The following is an 18,512-nucleotide window of genomic DNA, read 5'->3' as shown; positions in this document are numbered from 1 at the left end:
CCAATTGTGTGGTTTTTGATTTGTTATTATTTTTGATAATATGCTTGATCATGTGAGTGATAATATAATCATAAAATTATATTAGTCATCATGAAACATGAATTGGTTAAATGGTTGTGCATTGATTTGACATTGGTATGGTATGAGTTCGAACCTTAGAGAGACCAAATTAAGATTTCTTTTTGCCAATTTCATATTTGGCATGAATGTGAAAAGTTAGAGAAAACCCTAGTTGAATGGGCAAACAAGGGAGGCTGAAAAACAGTCCATAATGAACCATGCATTGAGAGAGTCAAAGGAAGATCATTGGTGATCAAGGGGGAACTCACAACAATTCCAAATAAGCTAAGGAAACCAGGTTATGGGAGTTTTATGTGCTTATTTTGAGGTTTAAGCATGAATTGTATGATTAATTTATTGTAATTATGCATGAACCCTTCTGCATTGATCAATTTCGTAGTTTCTAGAATTTTCCAGAAACTGCTTGGCGGGCTATGCATTGCCGTCAGGCGACGCTTGTGATTTCACGTGTTTTCTGGCTTTCTTTGAGGAACCGCCTGGCGGTGAAACCCTGTACCGCAAGGCGACGCAAGCCTGCACCTAGTTCTTTCTAGGTTTTGTTGAACTGCCTGGCGGTGACGAACACCCGCCAGGCGACCCAAGCCTTTTTGTTTCGATTTTGATGTTCCGTGTGATCTGGGTTGATTCTGATCGAAGGGAAAACTAAGTTTATTTGTTAAAGGATGTTTTAATGTCAAATGGCATTTGATTACACGTCATGGAGAGCGTAATTTAATGGAACAGTGGAGGGATGCTCTTAGGGTTGGAAAAATTGGGATTGTTGTCCTAAGGAAAATTGGTAGGTTAATTGTACTGGAAAATGTCAATAGTGTAAGTGGATTGTGAATCCTTATGATGTTAAGTGATTTCGAGCGAGAATCAGATGAAAACCACAAAGACGTGAGGTTGGGAGTTGTTGGGGCTTCGAGGGTGCTAGAAAATTCTGGGAAATTCCCAGAATGCTATGCACCGCCTGGTGGTACGTACTGGCTAGAAGGTGCATAGGAGGTGTTGGGGTATTTGGAAACTAAAGTAATACTAAGTTAGTATTAGGAAACATGATTGAACAGAGACCTAGGGTGATTGATGTATGGGTTAAACTAGGGAGAATTGGAATGGGTTAGTGATGCTGAAAGAATTAACTATAATGAGATTGTGGCTAAGGTATAGATTATCCCAGTAGTGGTATAGGTTCCTATAAGCATAATTAGCCAAGTTGAGGGTTGACTTAAAGTATTTTAGACTAATTGATAATTAGATGAACATAGAGCATGTTTAATATTAAAGGAGGGAAAATATTGTGGTGCTGTTTTGGAGGAATTACTTAGAGTTCTATTATTAAATGATAAGTGTAAATGCTTTGGGTTAAGGCAGCAATGAGAAATGGTAGTAAGTTCAGGTGGGATTGTGTCTTTGGCCTAAAGTGGAGTACATGGTTGTTCTTTAGTTAATTTGGAAGGGTGTGAATGATGCAGAGAGTGAATTTGGCATTGAGTTAATTGTGATAGTAAGGTATAAGAAAAGCAAGTTCGGAAATCTAGATTGAAACTAGTAGGATCGGTAACCATGTAATGGACCATGGAAGAATCAAGGAGGATTGAAGTCAAGTATGAAAGGTCTAAACTAGTACAACTCGAGATACTAGTATAGTGCTTGGCGATAGGGGTTGGACTGCCAGGAGATAGTGAGCATAATAGTGGGTTCCTGGAACACGTGCACATGGCGGCGAGGGAGGTCCCGCTAGGCGGTGTCTGCAAGTGTTGGTGGTTCTGAGGCGCTACGTGCTAGGCAGTACGTGTCCCTCGCCAGGCAGTTTGGAAGTGGCAGTGTCTGGTGCTACATGACCTGTGCCAGGCGATTTTTGCTCAGCAGCACCGGGTTGCTGGCATTGTGTGTGTAATCTATAAGGCTTCTATGACATCTTAAAGGTCGGCTTGTTGGTGTTCATTGAGTTGTGGCTTGGAACGTATCCCTTGAGTTGAGCTCGAGATAGGGGTTAAGCATGTGGCATTCCTTAAGTTGTGGCTCGGAATGCATCCCTCAAGTTGAGCTCAGGATGGTGGATGAAGACGAAGAACTCTTGAGTTGAGCTTGGGTTGGCGAGTGTTGTCAGTGTGAGTGTATTGGTTGTGGTCAATACGGATAGGTCCAGATAGATTGCCCTCCTTAGTAGTTAGTTGACGAGTTTGGTAGTCTTGGGACGTTGCGAACTATGTTCATATTTGGGAACTTCACCTGGCGTTACGGTGTGTGATCCGTAGCATGGTTTCCCGCACATGCTCTATCGGTTGTGGTCCATAGGTATGGCAGCAAGATACCTTGAGGTACTCCCTAGAAGACGTAGATCATGGTTAACATGGTTGTGGCCATGTGTTATGAAATCAAAGATGAAACTCCCTTGGTGTGATTATGTTGTATATATAATTATATTGTATATATGTTATTTCTATTAGCTCACCCTATATGCTTGTGTTTGGCGATAATCGTGTACGCGGTACACAGGAGCAGATGATGTTGCAAGTGGATCCGGTGAGGCTTAGCATCGGAGCGGGGGGAAACTCATGGAAAAACAAGTTTATGGAGTTTTTATCATTTATGGTTTTGAATAAAGTTGTAAAACTGTTATGAGACTGCTTTGGTATTTTATTGAATTTTGAGACATTTGAATTTAGAGCTATCTTTATTATGTAATAAATAGTTTTAAATTTCCCGTGTTTTTGGGAATGATGCTTTAATAAATGAAGCTGGCGTAATATTTCTTTACTTATTATTTAAAATTCGTAATATCATGAGGGATGTTACATCTGGATGCACAATCAATTAGTTGTCTATTCTAGGTTCTAATATCGTGTCCAATGATTAGATACCCACAAATATGCAATCAATATTTATCATGCAATTAAAGCAAGAATAAAACACAAGAGTGATGAAAAAGAATTATATTGATTTGTGGAATTCATAGAGAATTAAGAATACATTACACTCAACCTCCGTTAATGAGGGAGTTAACTACTCCTAGACATACTGAATACAAGACTGATGTTGAAATTAAATGCCTCCAACCTTCAAAATTCCCTTCTAACTTCAAGTGTAGAGATATCAAGCTTCTTTCTCTCCAAGTGTATGTTTTTTACCTACGTCAAACTCTCAATTTATAGACTTTCGTAATTAGACTGGGCTTAAAATTTAGATTTGATTTGGTACTTGAATAAATTATAAGAGATAATTCTTTATATATATCTTTTAATCTTTTATATTTGATATTGTTGATAATCTTTGACTAGTCAATATTCCACTCATTTTATTGATAATCTTTCCAAATCTCTGAGATTTCCCTGTATTTGCATAATATAATCCACACATTTATCGTTTCCACTTTTATTTAATAAAACATGAAATATTTAATAAAATCCAAAAATAAAATAAAAATAAGATATAAAAATAAATAAAATAAAAACATGATAACATCAATTATCAGAGGTGTCTACAAAAGACACTTTGATGCTAAAGTCAATCCAAGATTCAAAGAATAAATGTTAATAAATATATAATCAATATACTTCGTAAAATGTGTCTTTTATACTATGATTCATGGGTCTTACCTAGTTAGACTTTGGTTTAGATGATCTAATTACTTGATAATCAGATTAAAATGATTAACCTTAGATTTAACTATTCTACTGAACCGGTCCATTGGTATAGTTCGAGTACATATCATCTAAAAAGTCAACATGTATTCCGCCCGACGTTCACACCAAGCAAGTAAATGAAAAAAATATTTTTTATATGAAATAAGTAATTGTCCACATTCATTCCTATAACATACTCGAATGAATGAAATAAAGTAATTGCTCGCCTTAATGTTTTACATGAACTTGTTTATCCAAGAATTAACACTTAAAATTTAAATTACTATTATGAAATAAAGTGGATAACAAAGAGAATAATAGATAATAGAGAAGAGAAGGAAACAATAGAGAATAAAGAATGAGAGAATAGGGAGCAACTCATCTGTGTATTATTATTGATCGCAAGAGTCATATTTATATATACAACGTGTAATCCATAAAGGAAACAAATCAACTTAGTTAATATAAATATTTACATAAAGAGTAATGAATCATATGAGTATCAATCATATGAGTAAATATATCAAATCAATGGACAAACCCTTTGGGATAAAAAAAAAACTAGTGAAGAAAAAAGAGTACAATATTCTGTATCCTTTAATACAATATAGTTCATCACATATTCTATTTTTCCCCCTCATGTAAACTTACATCATTAAGGTGACAGAGTCCGAACTTCTAAATCATTTGCTCACAAGTTTTTCTTGGAAAAAACTTCATAAATAGACATGCCATATTTTCACGTGAATGAATTTTTGGATATCTATATCATCCTTTCAATTGAACAATGCACTATTGTCTTCATATATGGTTGTTGATTCCATCTTTGTCGGGGATAGTCACAAGTTTCTTGCACATGTTGAATTATAGACCTTAACCAAACATATTCACAACTTTCCTCATAATTATGTATGATTAGACGATGTTGCTACTATGGTTTGTTTCATATACCTTCATGAAATCATTGTGCTACCTCATGTGAACAAACATCTTGTTTATGATCAACCATTGTGACATTGTGAGAATATGTAAAATAACATGCATATACATAACCCATTGGTCTAAATCTGAATCATTTGGATGGAATAAGCTCATATTCGTAGTATCCTTAAAGTAACGAAGTATATGTTTTACTCCAAACCATTTTCTTCTTGTAGTTGAAGAACTATATCTTGCATAACAAATTTACAGCAAATGCAATATTAGATCGAGTATAATTAGCAAGATACATTAGTGTTTCTATGACACTAAGATATGGTGCTTCTAGACCAAGAAGATCTTCATCATCTTCTTGAGGTCTAAAAAGAGTCTTTATCAACATCTAACGACCTCACAACTATTGGAGTGCATAATGGACATGACTTGTCCATTTAGAACATTTTAAGCACCTTAATTATATAAGTCTCTTAACGTATAAAAACATCTTTATTTAAATACTCAACTTCTAATTTCAAATAAGACTTTGCCCTTCAAAGATCATTCATCTCAAATTATTTCTTTGAGTAATCAACTGCCTTTGTGAGCTCATTAAGAGTTCCAATGATGTTTATGTCATCTACATAAACAATAATTATGGCAAATTAATTTTTGGATCTTTTCATATAAATACAAGAACAAATAGGATCATTTCTATAGCCTTCTTATAATAAGTACTCTATAAGACAATTATGCCACAAACGTCCTGATTGCTTTAATCAATAAAAGAGCATGTTCAATTTTATTGAATAACCCTCTTTAGAATTTGTCTTGTTGGGCAAATAAAATCCTCCAGGGATTTTCATATAAATATGATTCTCAAAAGAACCGTACAAATAAGTTGTAATATCATCCATTAGATGTAAATGCAAACCTTGTTGTACAACTAGGATAATCGAATATTGCAATATTTTTTGCATCCAATACTAGTGGATATGTTTTTTTCACAAATCAATACAAGGTTTTGTGAACAACCTTGAGCAACCAATTGTGCTTTGTATCTAACAATTTCATCATTCTTAATTTGATTTTTGCGCAAAAATCCATACGTACCCAACGAGTTTCATAACTTCAGGTGTGCGAACTATATGTCCAAAAACCTTTCGTTTAGCAAACAAATATAATTATGCTTATTTGCATATTTTCATTTTGGCCAATCTTTTCTTTGTTGACAATCTTCAATGATCATTGCTTATTGATCTTTATTGTCATTCATAGCATTCATCGCTATGTTATAAGTAAAAGTTTTGTCAATGTTAACTTCATTTTGGTTCCATATTATATGATTCATGATATAATTTATTGAGATCTCATCATTTTCAACAATTTCAGGTATCTGAGGTTCTTTTGGAACCGAACCATTAATTAAGTCAAATGAATCTTTTGAGATTTCAACCTTTTCAATTAGGTCATTTTTCATTTTAGCTCCCTTTCTCATTCAAGAGTTTTTTTATCTTTGGAACCAATAGGCCTACCACGCTTCAAACATGTCTTTGGAATTAACAAGCCTACCATGCTTCATGCATTTTAATTGTACTAATATATGTGTAGTACAAATCATCCAACTGATCATGTAAAACAAGGCATTCATTTTGATTCGTAAACTTCTGGTTTACCATGACATGCATTTCAACTGTACTAATATACGTGTAGTACAAACCATAAAAGAATGTTGATAATTTCTCTAATATACATTTTTTTTCAACTCAATCGTAGAGATATAAAAATATTTCATATCTTTTTCATTGTTTGTCTCAATATAATATTCATTTAGACAAATATCCATGAAACTTAATAAGTTTCTATTCAACTTCTTGGTAGAAGTATAATAGCTCTTCTAAAGCCTTCAAATATATTTGTAGTACCATAAATAATATTAACATTGATGTCTCGCACTATCAAACAAGAGAAAAATTTATTACTCTTGAGAATTGTATAAGTTGTTGCATTATCAATAAGACAAAACCTTTGGTACTGGTGTCAACATTCGTTCTTCATATAAACGTAAATATCAGTATGAATTTTTTTTTAACACTCTCATAACCAATGAGGTGATCAATGCTTCCATTTGATTTAGCAAAGAAAATAATAGTATCAAGATGAGTAACATCCATATGACCATAATTAGAATCACCATCTTCATAACCAAAATGTGTTTCTATGTTCTTCTCATTATTTGTAAGATGCTACAACTCAAATGGCCTTTACCACCGTAATGATAATATATACTTTCATCTTTTTTTGTCAATATTTTCACATTTTCCTTTTCCCTTTTTCACATTATTGTGCCACTTCTGGTGACAAAATGTGTCTTTGAAATTTCATTTATAACCATGTCCATAATCAATATTACGATCACGATCATGAAAATATAAATCAAATGTTGTTGCATTCACTATTGGGAATGGAGTAGAACCAATTGGATAGGTTTCATGAGTTTCTATCAAAAGCCCATTACTTTGTTCAGCCATACAAAGGCATGAAATAAATTCATAATATTAATTGCTACATTCACTTCTGGGAATGAAGCAGTTTAAGCGGATCTCATGATTTTTCATCAAAAGCTTTATTCCTTTGTCCAGCCAGCCATACATAGGCATGAAATAAATTCATAATATTTGTGAAATCTCTTTTCACAATGTTTTTGTTGCATGAGCAAATTAGTTGTTTAGATGTTTTATTTTTTTATTTAATGGTATCCCAATATCCATTGCATCTAAATGTATTTCAACATTTAAAATCCAATATAAGGAATTTTTCCTTGTAATATCAAGGGTCACAAATCCAAAATTTGTAATGTTTCGCGTGTTTAGAACTAGTAATAAAATAATAATATTAATAATAATCATCATCAAAATAATAATAATAATAATCACTGTCATAATAAAAATAAAAATAATAAGACAGTGATGAAAATTGATGAAGTCAAACAATTCTTATCACAAGAAGAAGAATATAAGGTAAAATTATAAATTGAGAAATGATTAGAAAGAGTCTAGATTGAGACACGCAAAACATTATAGTTAGAGAGACAAATCTTCCACTAATCCTCAATTGGTTGAAGCATGGTGATAACGTGTTATGAAATAAAGTGGATAATAGAGAGAATAATAGATAATAGAGAAGAGAAGGAAATAGTAGAGAATAGAGAATAGAGAATGAGAGAATCGGGAGCAACTCATTTGTGTATTATTATCTATCGGAATAGTCATATTTATATATATACATGTAATCCATAAAGGAAACAAATCAACTTAGTCAATACAAATATTTACATAAAGAGTAATGAATCATATGAGTATCAATCATATCATATAAGTAAATGTATCAAATCAATCAACAATCATTAATTTATAACAATTACATTCTTGAAATATAAATTATTTTTATTGGTATATAGAAGTGAGTTAATGAAACATGAATAACAAGATTTAAACATTGCAATGACGCTGTAATAGGTTTATTCCTCATAACTTCTGTATTTGATATGATTGAGGAATTTATTAGTAACAACTAGTGAAAGAAGTTTCATGTGCCATATCCGATAAGAAAATAAGGACATTGAAACTACTTTAAGAAAGAAAAAAAAAAGGAGGAGAAAAATAAGAGGGACCCATACATTGTAGGTTAGCAGCCAAAGAAAAATCAAAACTAGGGAAAACCAAAACCAATGAACTTGCCAAAGCTCAATTATGCATCGCACATTGTAACTCGTTCCAACTCTTTAAACCAGAAAGATTTTATATCACTACTTGTTTTAGCTTTCAATGAAAATACTTATATCGCATTCATTCAAACTGTCAGAAACAGATCAATCAATTTACATTAAGAATTTTAAAATTACAGAAGGAATTATTCGTGATAGATTGACTAATATATATATATATATATATATATATAAGTAAAATTATAATGAAAATATTAAACTTATGGATAAAACAACTTGTGTCACCTCTTGATAGCATACATTAATTCACAACCGTGTTTTCTGCATAAACTGACAAATCCGATGCCCTCTTTTTCATTTAGAATTTGGAAAATTGTACGAAAGGTTGACAAAGCCAACTGTTTCATGCTGTCAACAACTACTCTGAGATTTGTCTATAAAAGAACAGTGTTCAGTGGTCTTCGATTCTTGTATATTTTTCAGTAATGTTTATCTCCTCTTATAATAATATCTGAAACTAAAATCATTGCTATTTGATAACATTATATTCATTAAATTACACAAATGAACCACCACTGAGGAGTTGACTTTGTCTTTATCAGCACAGACACAGTTTAGTCACTATTTTTAATATACAACACCCTTAATATTTTTAACAACGTGTGAGATTGTCTCATTCAATTTCTCACCAAACCAGTTCAAGTCTTGGTCTGCGTTCCTGTTTCTCGATATCTTTCTCCTCCACTGTTATCACGTTATTATATACACTCCTCATATATGTTCCTGAATCCCTTCTCAAAAACTCTAAGGCATCAAATCAGAAAGAGTAACCATGAGGGTGAGTTACCCTCGTTTCTTCTTATTCCTTCTGCTACTTGCTGTGTTCTGCTTTGCCTCCTTAGCTTCTGGAGCCACTCTTCCCCAAGATGAAGGTATGTGTTTAGTAAGAACCACTCCTCATAGTGAATCTTTTAGTTTATCTGTGTGAAGTTCATAGTAATGGACATGGTTTCATATAAGAAATTGGTATCAGATGAGAAATGATAAATGGGTTAATTATGATTTTGTTATGACAGTGGAAGCTCTGAAAGATATAGGTAAGACACTTGGGAAGAAGAACTGGGATTTCAACGTTGATCCATGCAGTGGAGAACGAAATTGGACATCTGCAGTACAAGTAAAAGGGAGTGAAAATGAATTAAGATGCAATTGCTCTTATAACAATGACACCGTTTGTCATGTCACCAACATGTAAATTTCTTACTCATATTCTCTGTGTTCTTCTTAGTATTCAAGGTTATGATAGGGTAATTATGATCAAGAAGTTTGGTTAAGCATGTGTTGTTCATCACATTACTTTCTAGAACCAGAAAAAGATCTTTTAACACTTACTTTTTCTCACTTACAACTTTGTTTGATAATAAAATGTTACATTAAGATATTTAATTAAATTATTTGATCAAAATTAATAAAAACAATGGTAAATTAGTTTTATAAGATAAAATGGATCTCAACCTACCACAACCCTTAAAAAGATAAGGAAAATTATCATTTGACAAACAAAATTTTCACAAAGTTAACAAAGTTTCTAAAAACAGAATTAAAGTTGATTAATTTTTTATTTTTTAATTAAAATAAAATAATAAATAATATTTTTTTACTTAAATAAGAAAGTTTGTCAAAACTTTTGTCAAAAATACTTTGTTAACATATCATAACTCAAAAGATAAAGACACCCTACCTTCATTCAATGCTTCAATCATTCACTGATTTCCAGAAAAGTTAAAGAAGTTGTTTTCATTTTAATATTTTTTCTCTTCCTTATCTTTTCCCATCTTTCCTATCCTTATCATTGTTTTTAATATTTAGACAAAAAATGTTCATTAACTTTTAGACTTTAAATTTGAAGATAACATAGCTTTTTTAATTACATATTTTATTTAATTAATGTGGTGAAAAAAAATTAATCATAAAAATAGATACTGTAATTACACATAATAAGATAATTGAAAGCTATAATAAATGATTCACTTAAAATTATATTAAAAAAAATATGTATATATATATATATATATATATATAATTACATCTTCTGAATGTTATTATTATAATTAAATTTTTTCTTTTTATATCAACAAAATTAAAGATATAATTAGAGAGGAAAATTATAGAATCTTGTAATTTAAAAAAGAACAAAATTTATTATAAAAATAGGGTATGTAGATAAAAATTGTGATTTTTAGATTGGGATAGATAATCAATCATGTTTTTGACAGATATAATACTTATGTGGAAAAGGTTTGTGCAAAAAGATTAACTAAAAATATCAGAAGAAAAATCTAGGATGAAAAAAAAAATTAACTCAGTTAAATGCTGTAGTTTGAAGTGATCTCTAAACTAGCCAAAAGATCAAAGACTGTAACACCGTGTGCTATAAATGTAGTGTAAACAAAATAAAGGTCCACATTTATGGGTTCAGTCAACTTTGAGGTGCTCAATTATTCTGCAGTATATAATGTCCTGCTTCATGACAAAAAGTAAATGACTCATTGATTTTTCACCTTTGACTTTTTTAAACCCACCACCTTCATTCTGCAACATGTTGTTTGTATTTTTTGCAACTTGTCTGTCACATGTGAGGGTGCTACCAAGTTGTATTTCTCTATTATCATAGCTTTTGAAACACTGAAAGCTAAGTCTTAACGTTTCTTAGTTTCCTTTTTTATCATAAAGATCATATTATTCAATGTGCACGAGCAAACAGTTATATTTGAAACTTAACATACAAGATCTTTTTGGTGAAGAAGTTTGACTAAAATGTTTAGCTTCTATCAGGATTTAAAATCTGATTTTATGAATAATCTCAGTTGAAGTTCAGTTAATCCAATTATAGAAATTTCTATTAAAACAGCAGATTTAATCTTAAACACAATTAAAAAAATTAAGATTAGATGTTTGAATTGTGATTGAAAATGTAATCATTATTGCTATCTAAGCAGTTCTGACTAGGGTTTTGAGATAAACTTCACTGTTATTTTAGTTTATGCACTGTACTATTAATATTTATAAATATATATTTAATTATATTTTAGATTTATGTTTAAAAATTTAAATTTTGAAGTGTTACAAAGAAATATTTGATTTAAAAAATGGAATGAATTAAAGATAGAATAATGGAGATAAGATTAAGAAGATTAACCATTTCGTTGATAAATAAATGTGTAGAATTTTGAAAGCACAAAATCTCCCAGGAACTCTCCCCAAAGATCTGTTCAGATTGCCTTTCCTACTAGAATTGTAAGTAATTCTTAACTTTACTCAAATTAAATTTGTTTTTTACCAACATCTATGAATTGTTTTGCATGATAACACATTCTTTGTTGCAGTGACATTAGTCGCAATTACGTGAACGGTACAATTCCCAAAGAATGGGGCACCACCAAACTTCTCAACAACATGTATGATTTTCCTGTCATCTTTTAGAGTTTAAAATCATCAATGTATATAATACATGACCCTCACATGATGGTAATATATTGTATATAACATCAACATAAATCTAACACCGAGACTTTTTAAATGCTGATAACCAGACAGAAATATCAATAGCAGTTAGTGAATTATACCTATGTTTTGTTCCATATTAGGTTACATCTTTTGTGAAACTAGGTATTTGTTATCTATACATTGCAACAAGAATCTATAATGGCAACATGTTTCTTGATCATAACAGTTCCCTCCTTGGAAATCGATTAACGGGTTCAATACCAAAAGAGATAGCAAACATATCCACTCTTCAAAGTTTGTGAGTTCCTCTTATCAAAGAAAAAATTTTCATTTCATACACATGAAATTATTATTAAATAAATTTAAAAATTCATATAATGGAACTGAACTTTATCTTGAGATGTGCAGGGTCTTGGAGGCCAATCAACTATCTGGAGAACTTCCTCCTGAGCTTGGAAATCTACCCCAAATTCAAAGACTGTGAGCACTTCAATTTATTTGTCATTTACAAAGGTCAATGTTAGAAATCTAGTTTGATTTCCATGGCTTAAATTCATAATTTGTTCTTGTTTGTTCTTATCAATTATTTGCAGGTTACTTTCCTCTAACAATTTTACTGGAGAGTTACCTGAAACATTGGCCAAGCTCACTACATTGCAGGATATGTAAGCTTAAATCTTTATTGTACTATTCAATGATGATGACTAATTTAAAAAATTGTTTTTGAACTTAATGTAACCCTTTCTCATTTTTTGATCCCTTTCATTATGCAGTCGAATTGGGGACAATCAGTTTTCTGGGAAGATACCTGATTTTATTCAAAGTTGGACAAGTCTCCAAAAACTGTATGAACACTCCTTCATTTCTATTTTATTAGTATGCTTTAATTATGTTTATTGATTGAATCAGTTTGTTTTATTTTCTGAAGTTATTAATGATTACTTTGCTTTGACAGAGTGATTCAAGGGAGTGGTTTCGATGGGCCTATTCCTTCTGCAATCTCACTTCTGAAAAACTTAACTGACTTGTATGCATGAATTTATTTATAGTGAGCAAAGTTTCAAAATCAGTGATAGTTTTAACTGTGTTTACTTAACTCTTTTTCTGATGTGAAATGCAGGAGAATTAGTGATCTGAATGGATCTGAACAATCATCTTTTCCACAACTTAATAACATGACGTTAAAATATTTGTGAGTTTAAATCTTTAACTCCTTCATGGAATAAAATTCGAAAAAAGTCAAGCAAGAGATTCTAATAACATAATGCTATCCATTTGTTGTTTCCCAGGATTTTGAGGAATTGCAACATCAATGGAACACTACCAACATATCTCGCGACAATGACAACCTTGAAAAACTTGTAAGCACATGTTTTTCCACTTTGTTTGCTTGCAATTACTGTTTACATCTGATATTGTTTAGTTTGTTTTGCAACTTGTATATCCTTTTTATTTCAGAATTACACTCCTTTGATCGTATGTTTCCCTCTAACCTATTAAGTTGCAGAAATCTTTTCTGTGACCATTTTCTTCTACTGCTTTCAAACTCATTCTTATTGTGTTTCCTTTTCAGAGACCTCAGCTTTAACAAATTGACTGGACCAATTCCGAGCGACTATGAAGCCCTGAGAAAAGTTGATTACATGTAATACCTCAGCTTTAACTCATTTTGTTTTATCATGTTAATATTTTTTACTAAGTAAATATTATTAGTATTATCGTTACCTTACAAACACCAAAAAATAATAAAATTGTTTATTTCAAGATATGATTTTGCTATTGAGAGGTGATGGTTTATTTGAATCATTCAACTTGATGATCAACTCAACACCAATCATGAGTTAAGTTATTCAATACAAAAAAGAATAAATCTCTTAAATTTAATTGGACGACATTGAAGTAAATTTTAAGTTTAATTCAGAGTATACTTTACAGAGAACAAGAACACAGGTAAATGGGTGTAATTAAGGATGCCTAGCTTATTTTACTTAATGTTGGATCATCAACAAATATTAGGTTGTGTATATTAATCCCTTCATATTTTTGTAACGTAGATATTTAACTGGAAATCTTCTCAATGGACAAGTACCTGCATGGACAGAGAAAGCTGACAATGTGTAAGTTCTCTTTCAAATGCTACATATAATAGTTCAGCTATTCGTAGTAAATTAATCTTTTTGGAACTCTTATTGCCTTGTACTTTGATTGTGCATCTTGTTTATTGGATTAATGGTTTTAATATTCTTAGGTTTCTTTAGAAGATTCCACATATTTCTTTTGGTTGGTATAATAATATCAAAAGTCTGATTCAAAATTTATAACATGTATGCAGAGATATTTCATACAACAACTTCACGACAAGCCAAGGGAATCCTACATGTCAAAATGGAAATGTGTAAGAATCTTGTAGTTATGTGCATTTTTGTTTGCAAATTTAAGAATCTAACTCATAGTCTTCTGTTATATGTCACAGGAACTTGTTTTCTAGCTCCAAAACGCACAATGACTCGTAAGTTTACCATTTTTGTTATAAGTAAATAGTTTTTGCATGTTATTTTTATAGGAATCTTACATTGACCGTGATGAGATTAAGCTAATGCATTTCACCCATTCAATCATTTTCTCAGAGGAACAGTTGCTTGCCTGGGAAACAATGTCTGTCAAAAAAGTAAGTTTCTTCAAAGAAACCTTTTACAAAAATTTTGAATCCTTTTATGAAGTAAAGGAAACCAAAACTACCATGCTTATGTACAAATTATTGTTTTGGAACTCGAAAAGTTAGCAATGTGAAACCACTTAACATTTTATGATACTACAAACAACAGATTTAGGTTTTCTTTGGAGCCATTTGCAAGTATTGTTATTAGAAACTGTTTGAATACCTTCTTTTCTTAATTTCATCATTGCTGACCTTGTCATGTTTGTTCTAGACTCATACTCCCTTCATATAAACTGTGGTGGAAAGATGATAACAGAAGGCAAAAGCACATATGATGATGATTTAGATAATGGAGGGCCAGCTAGATTTCACCGAAGTGGATCAAAAAGTTGGGCATTTATCACTACTGGTAACTTTATGGATAATGATGCTGGCGACTACTCTATCTGGCAAAATAAGTCAGCTATTTCAGTGGACAACGCTGATCTCTACATGGATGCACGAGTTTCTCCCACGTCTCTAACTTACTATGGATTTTGCTTGGGAAATGGAAACTACACAGTCAATCTACATTTTGCAGAAATCATGTTTATCAATGATTCAACATTTAACAGTTTAGGAAGACGAGTATTTGACATCTATATTCAGGTATAGATATGTATATGGCTAACACTTCTTTTACCTTTTTCATAAAGATCTTTCCTGTTCTAGATTTTATGTTCTGCATTAATATCTTAATAAGTGTATATTTTCCACTTTATAGTCTCTATGGAAACTTCATTAATCAAACCAATTACTACTTGCTACAATATTTTAACCAGTAAGAAGATTGAAATATTTAATGCTTTGTGTTCATCATGAACCATTAAGATTTGAATTAAATGTTGCAGGAAGAGCTGGTGCAGAAGGACTTCAATATTGTAGAAGAAGCAGGAGGGATTGGCAAAGCAATCATAAAACACTTCACTGCAGTTGTGAGTGGTAATACTTTGGAGATACGTTTGTATTGGGCTGGAAAAGGAACAACTAGTCTCCCATTTAGATCAGTATATGGTCCTCTTATATCAGCTATATCAGTTGAACCTAGTGAGTTGTTATTTGCTATATATGTTTATTATTATCATAAAATGTGGTCTTGATATTATCATCTAATCTAGATGTCTCTTGTATAATAATCAAACAGACTTTACACCACCCTCAGAAAATGGAAGTAGCATATCTGCAGGAGCTGTGGCTGGAATTGTGGTTGCAGTAGCAATAGTTATCATTCTTGTACTTGGTATTCTTTGGTGGAAAGGATGTCTAGGAAAGAAAAGTTCTTTAGAAAAAGGTAAGCAAAGAAACTCCTTTTATTGTCATGATTATCAGTCAAACATTTTTCTAAAGCACAGATTTATAGATGTGAAAAAACTGAAATTTTTCCATGTTCTGTAAGTTTGAGTATGTGCCTTGATTAGTGTATCTTATTATTGGACCATTAAGACTAGTGGCTTTCTTGCTAAGTACAAAGTAGCAGGCTTGCACTGAACAGAGTGTAAACATGAAAATTTGTCATTATAAAAGGTCTCTGATGTTTCTTCTACCTCAATTAACAGAGATAAGGAGTTTAGACCTGCGAACTGGTTTGTTTAGTTTAAGAGATATCAAAGCAGCAACAAACAACTTTGATGTTGCAAATAAGATTGGAGAAGGAGGATTTGGTCCTGTGTACAAGGTATTTTGCATTATATAAAATATTGTGTATATTATATAATTTAACATTTATTTTGGAATGTTTTTTTACATTGCAATAACTCTATCATTCATGGTAAAATGCAGGGATGTCTATCAGATGGAACACTTGTAGCAGTGAAGCAACTTTCTTCTAAATCAAAGCAAGGAAATCGTGAGTTTATAACAGAGATAGGCATGATTTCTGCTTTGCAACATCCTTGTCTTGTTAAACTTTATGGATGCTGTGTGGAGGGTGATCAACTACTATTGGTATATGAATATATGGAAAACAATAGCCTTGCTCGTGCTTTATTTGGTAATTCTTCCTACACAGTAAACTTTGGTTGTTGTTTTAGTGATATAGTTTAACTTATGCCTATGACAACATTGTACTGTGGTCTGATTTCTATCATTTTACCAATGAAGGACCTGAAGAACACCAAATAAGATTGGATTGGACAACAAGATACAAGATTTGTATTGGTATTGCTAGAGGTTTGGCTTACCTCCATGAAGAATCAAGATTGAAGGTTGTCCATAGAGACATCAAAACCACTAATGTGTTGCTTGATAAAGATCTCAACCCAAAGATATCAGACTTTGGTTTGGCCAAACTTGATGAGGAAGAAAATACTCATATTAGCACCCGAATAGCTGGAACATAGTAAGTTCCTAAATCTTTTGTGTAGGTTCTTATAGGGTATATTTTATATGCATAGGATTGGAGTCTAAAGAAACAAAACTACAGGGGTTGGAGATGATTTAATCAAATTCAAATTTTCAAATATGAGATGGAAAAATGATGTATGAACAAGCTGATTATATGAAAAGTTTAGTCTCAAATACAATCTAACATAACATGATCCATGTAACTAGCTAGTTCACCTGGTAGGAATAGAATTAGGTTGTTTTTGTTGTAGTAAAAGCAATTCATGAAGATTATGCAGGTTTCTCAAGTTTACGTATCTGACATCTTTTTTATTGTGCAGTGGATATATGGCTCCAGAATATGCCATGCATGGTTATTTGACTGATAAAGCAGACGTCTATAGTTTTGGAATTGTTGTGTTGGAAATCATAAATGGAAGGAGCAACACCATTCACCGTCCAAAAGAACAATCATTCTCCATTCTTGAATGGGTAAGTATTCTCAAGTTGTGTTCATTTCAACTGTCTTTGACAATATTAACCAGCTGCTATAGTAAGATTTAACTTAGAATAACATTGTTGAGTTTAGTGTAGCATGCTTCAATCTAACAATGATCAAATATAAAAAAAGTGAGGTATTAACCATACCCTTCTTTTGACTCACTTTGGAATCAAACTAATATTGTATTTTGCAGGCAAATCTGTTGAAAGAGAAAGGTGATCTAATGGACCTAGTTGATAGAAGATTGGGAACAAACTTCAACAAAGAGGAGGTGTTAGTGTTGATAAGGGTGGCTCTCTTATGCACCAATGTTACTACACAGCTTAGGCCAAGCATGTCTTCAGTGGTAAGCATGCTAGAAGGAAGAACTGTTGTTGAGGAAGTGTTTTCAGAGGCAAATGATGTGGAAGAGAAGAAGATGGAGAAAATGAGGCAATACTACCAAGAATTGAGTATCTCAACGGATGAGCCATGGACTTCATCATCCACTTCTGCAGCAGATCTTTATCCTGTAAATGTGGATTCTTCTTACTTGCAGAAGAGAGGTTAGAGACCTTCAACCAAATTTGTATAAATAATTTTGTTGTAATATAAACATTTTATTTCTCTCTTGATTTCCATTGGGGTTAAGTCTTCCCTCTTGATTGTAACATGTTTTCATTTGTAAGTGTAAGTTCTTTGATGGCATTGAAGTGTTTGGAGCCATTTATAGATAGAGTTATACAATAATGCGTTTTCCTTCTCAAAATCATATCAACCCGATTTCACCAATAATAATCTCATTATATTGAACAATAATTTTTCATTTGTCTTGTATTTTAAATTCTATAGACGTTGTTGTTACTTTGATACAAACAACCAATTTAAGAAAAATAGTGGTCGTACTGTACCTCCATGATTTCATCAAGCATTCGTATTCATTTTTTGAAAATTCTAATTTTACCTTTTAGGGGTTTTATTTTGAGTTCGACATTATACACTAGTTATAGAATACATAATCCAAAATATCAAATTGTGTAATTCAGAATTTTTTTTCTTTTGTATTTATATAATTCAAAATACAAAATGAAAATATATACTATAGATTACACCAATTCAGAATACAAAATAAATAAAAAAACATATTTCAAATTGCATAATATATAATACATT

The 18,512-nt window shown here is 31.7% G+C and overlaps 1 protein-coding gene across 1 annotated transcript; it reads left to right on the top strand.

Annotated features, from left to right (window-relative positions):
- The first annotated feature begins 8,972 nt into the window (after window positions 1-8,972).
- LOC114183962 (probable leucine-rich repeat receptor-like serine/threonine-protein kinase At3g14840) lies at window positions 8,973-18,131 on the top strand. Its single transcript, XM_028071173.1, has 24 exons — window positions 8,973-9,263; window positions 9,408-9,582; window positions 11,557-11,628; window positions 11,718-11,789; window positions 12,065-12,136; window positions 12,247-12,318; window positions 12,432-12,503; window positions 12,612-12,683; window positions 12,794-12,865; window positions 12,959-13,030; window positions 13,128-13,199; window positions 13,412-13,483; window positions 13,893-13,955; window positions 14,171-14,233; window positions 14,312-14,347; window positions 14,466-14,506; window positions 14,769-15,145; window positions 15,388-15,583; window positions 15,681-15,827; window positions 16,093-16,211; window positions 16,316-16,526; window positions 16,637-16,874; window positions 17,200-17,350; window positions 17,554-18,131. Exons 1-24 carry the CDS (start codon window positions 9,164-9,166, stop codon window positions 17,908-17,910), a joined length of 2,994 nt encoding a protein of 997 aa, XP_027926974.1. The 5' UTR covers window positions 8,973-9,163; the 3' UTR covers window positions 17,911-18,131.
- Window positions 18,132-18,512: the final 381 nt, after the last annotated feature.

The sequence above is a fragment of the Vigna unguiculata genome, chromosome 5, assembly GCF_004118075.2.
Source record: "Vigna unguiculata cultivar IT97K-499-35 chromosome 5, ASM411807v1, whole genome shotgun sequence".
In the NCBI taxonomy this organism is placed as follows: domain Eukaryota; kingdom Viridiplantae; phylum Streptophyta; class Magnoliopsida; order Fabales; family Fabaceae; genus Vigna; species Vigna unguiculata.
The sequence above is the reverse complement of the archived record's forward strand: the minus strand, read 5'-3'. Positions and strand labels throughout refer to the sequence as shown.

Excerpts from the sequence above, each read along its gene's own strand:
- LOC114183962 (XM_028071173.1), top strand. The coding sequence starts at position 9,164 with ATGAGGGTGAGTTACCCTCGTTTCTTCTTATTCCTTCTGCTACTTGCT. Across the intron at positions 9,264-9,407 it reads CACTCTTCCCCAAGATGAAG|TGGAAGCTCTGAAAGATATA; the intron begins GTATGTGTTTAG and ends TTGTTATGACAG. Across the intron at positions 14,507-14,768 it reads AAACAATGTCTGTCAAAAAA|ACTCATACTCCCTTCATATA; the intron begins GTAAGTTTCTTC and ends TGTTTGTTCTAG.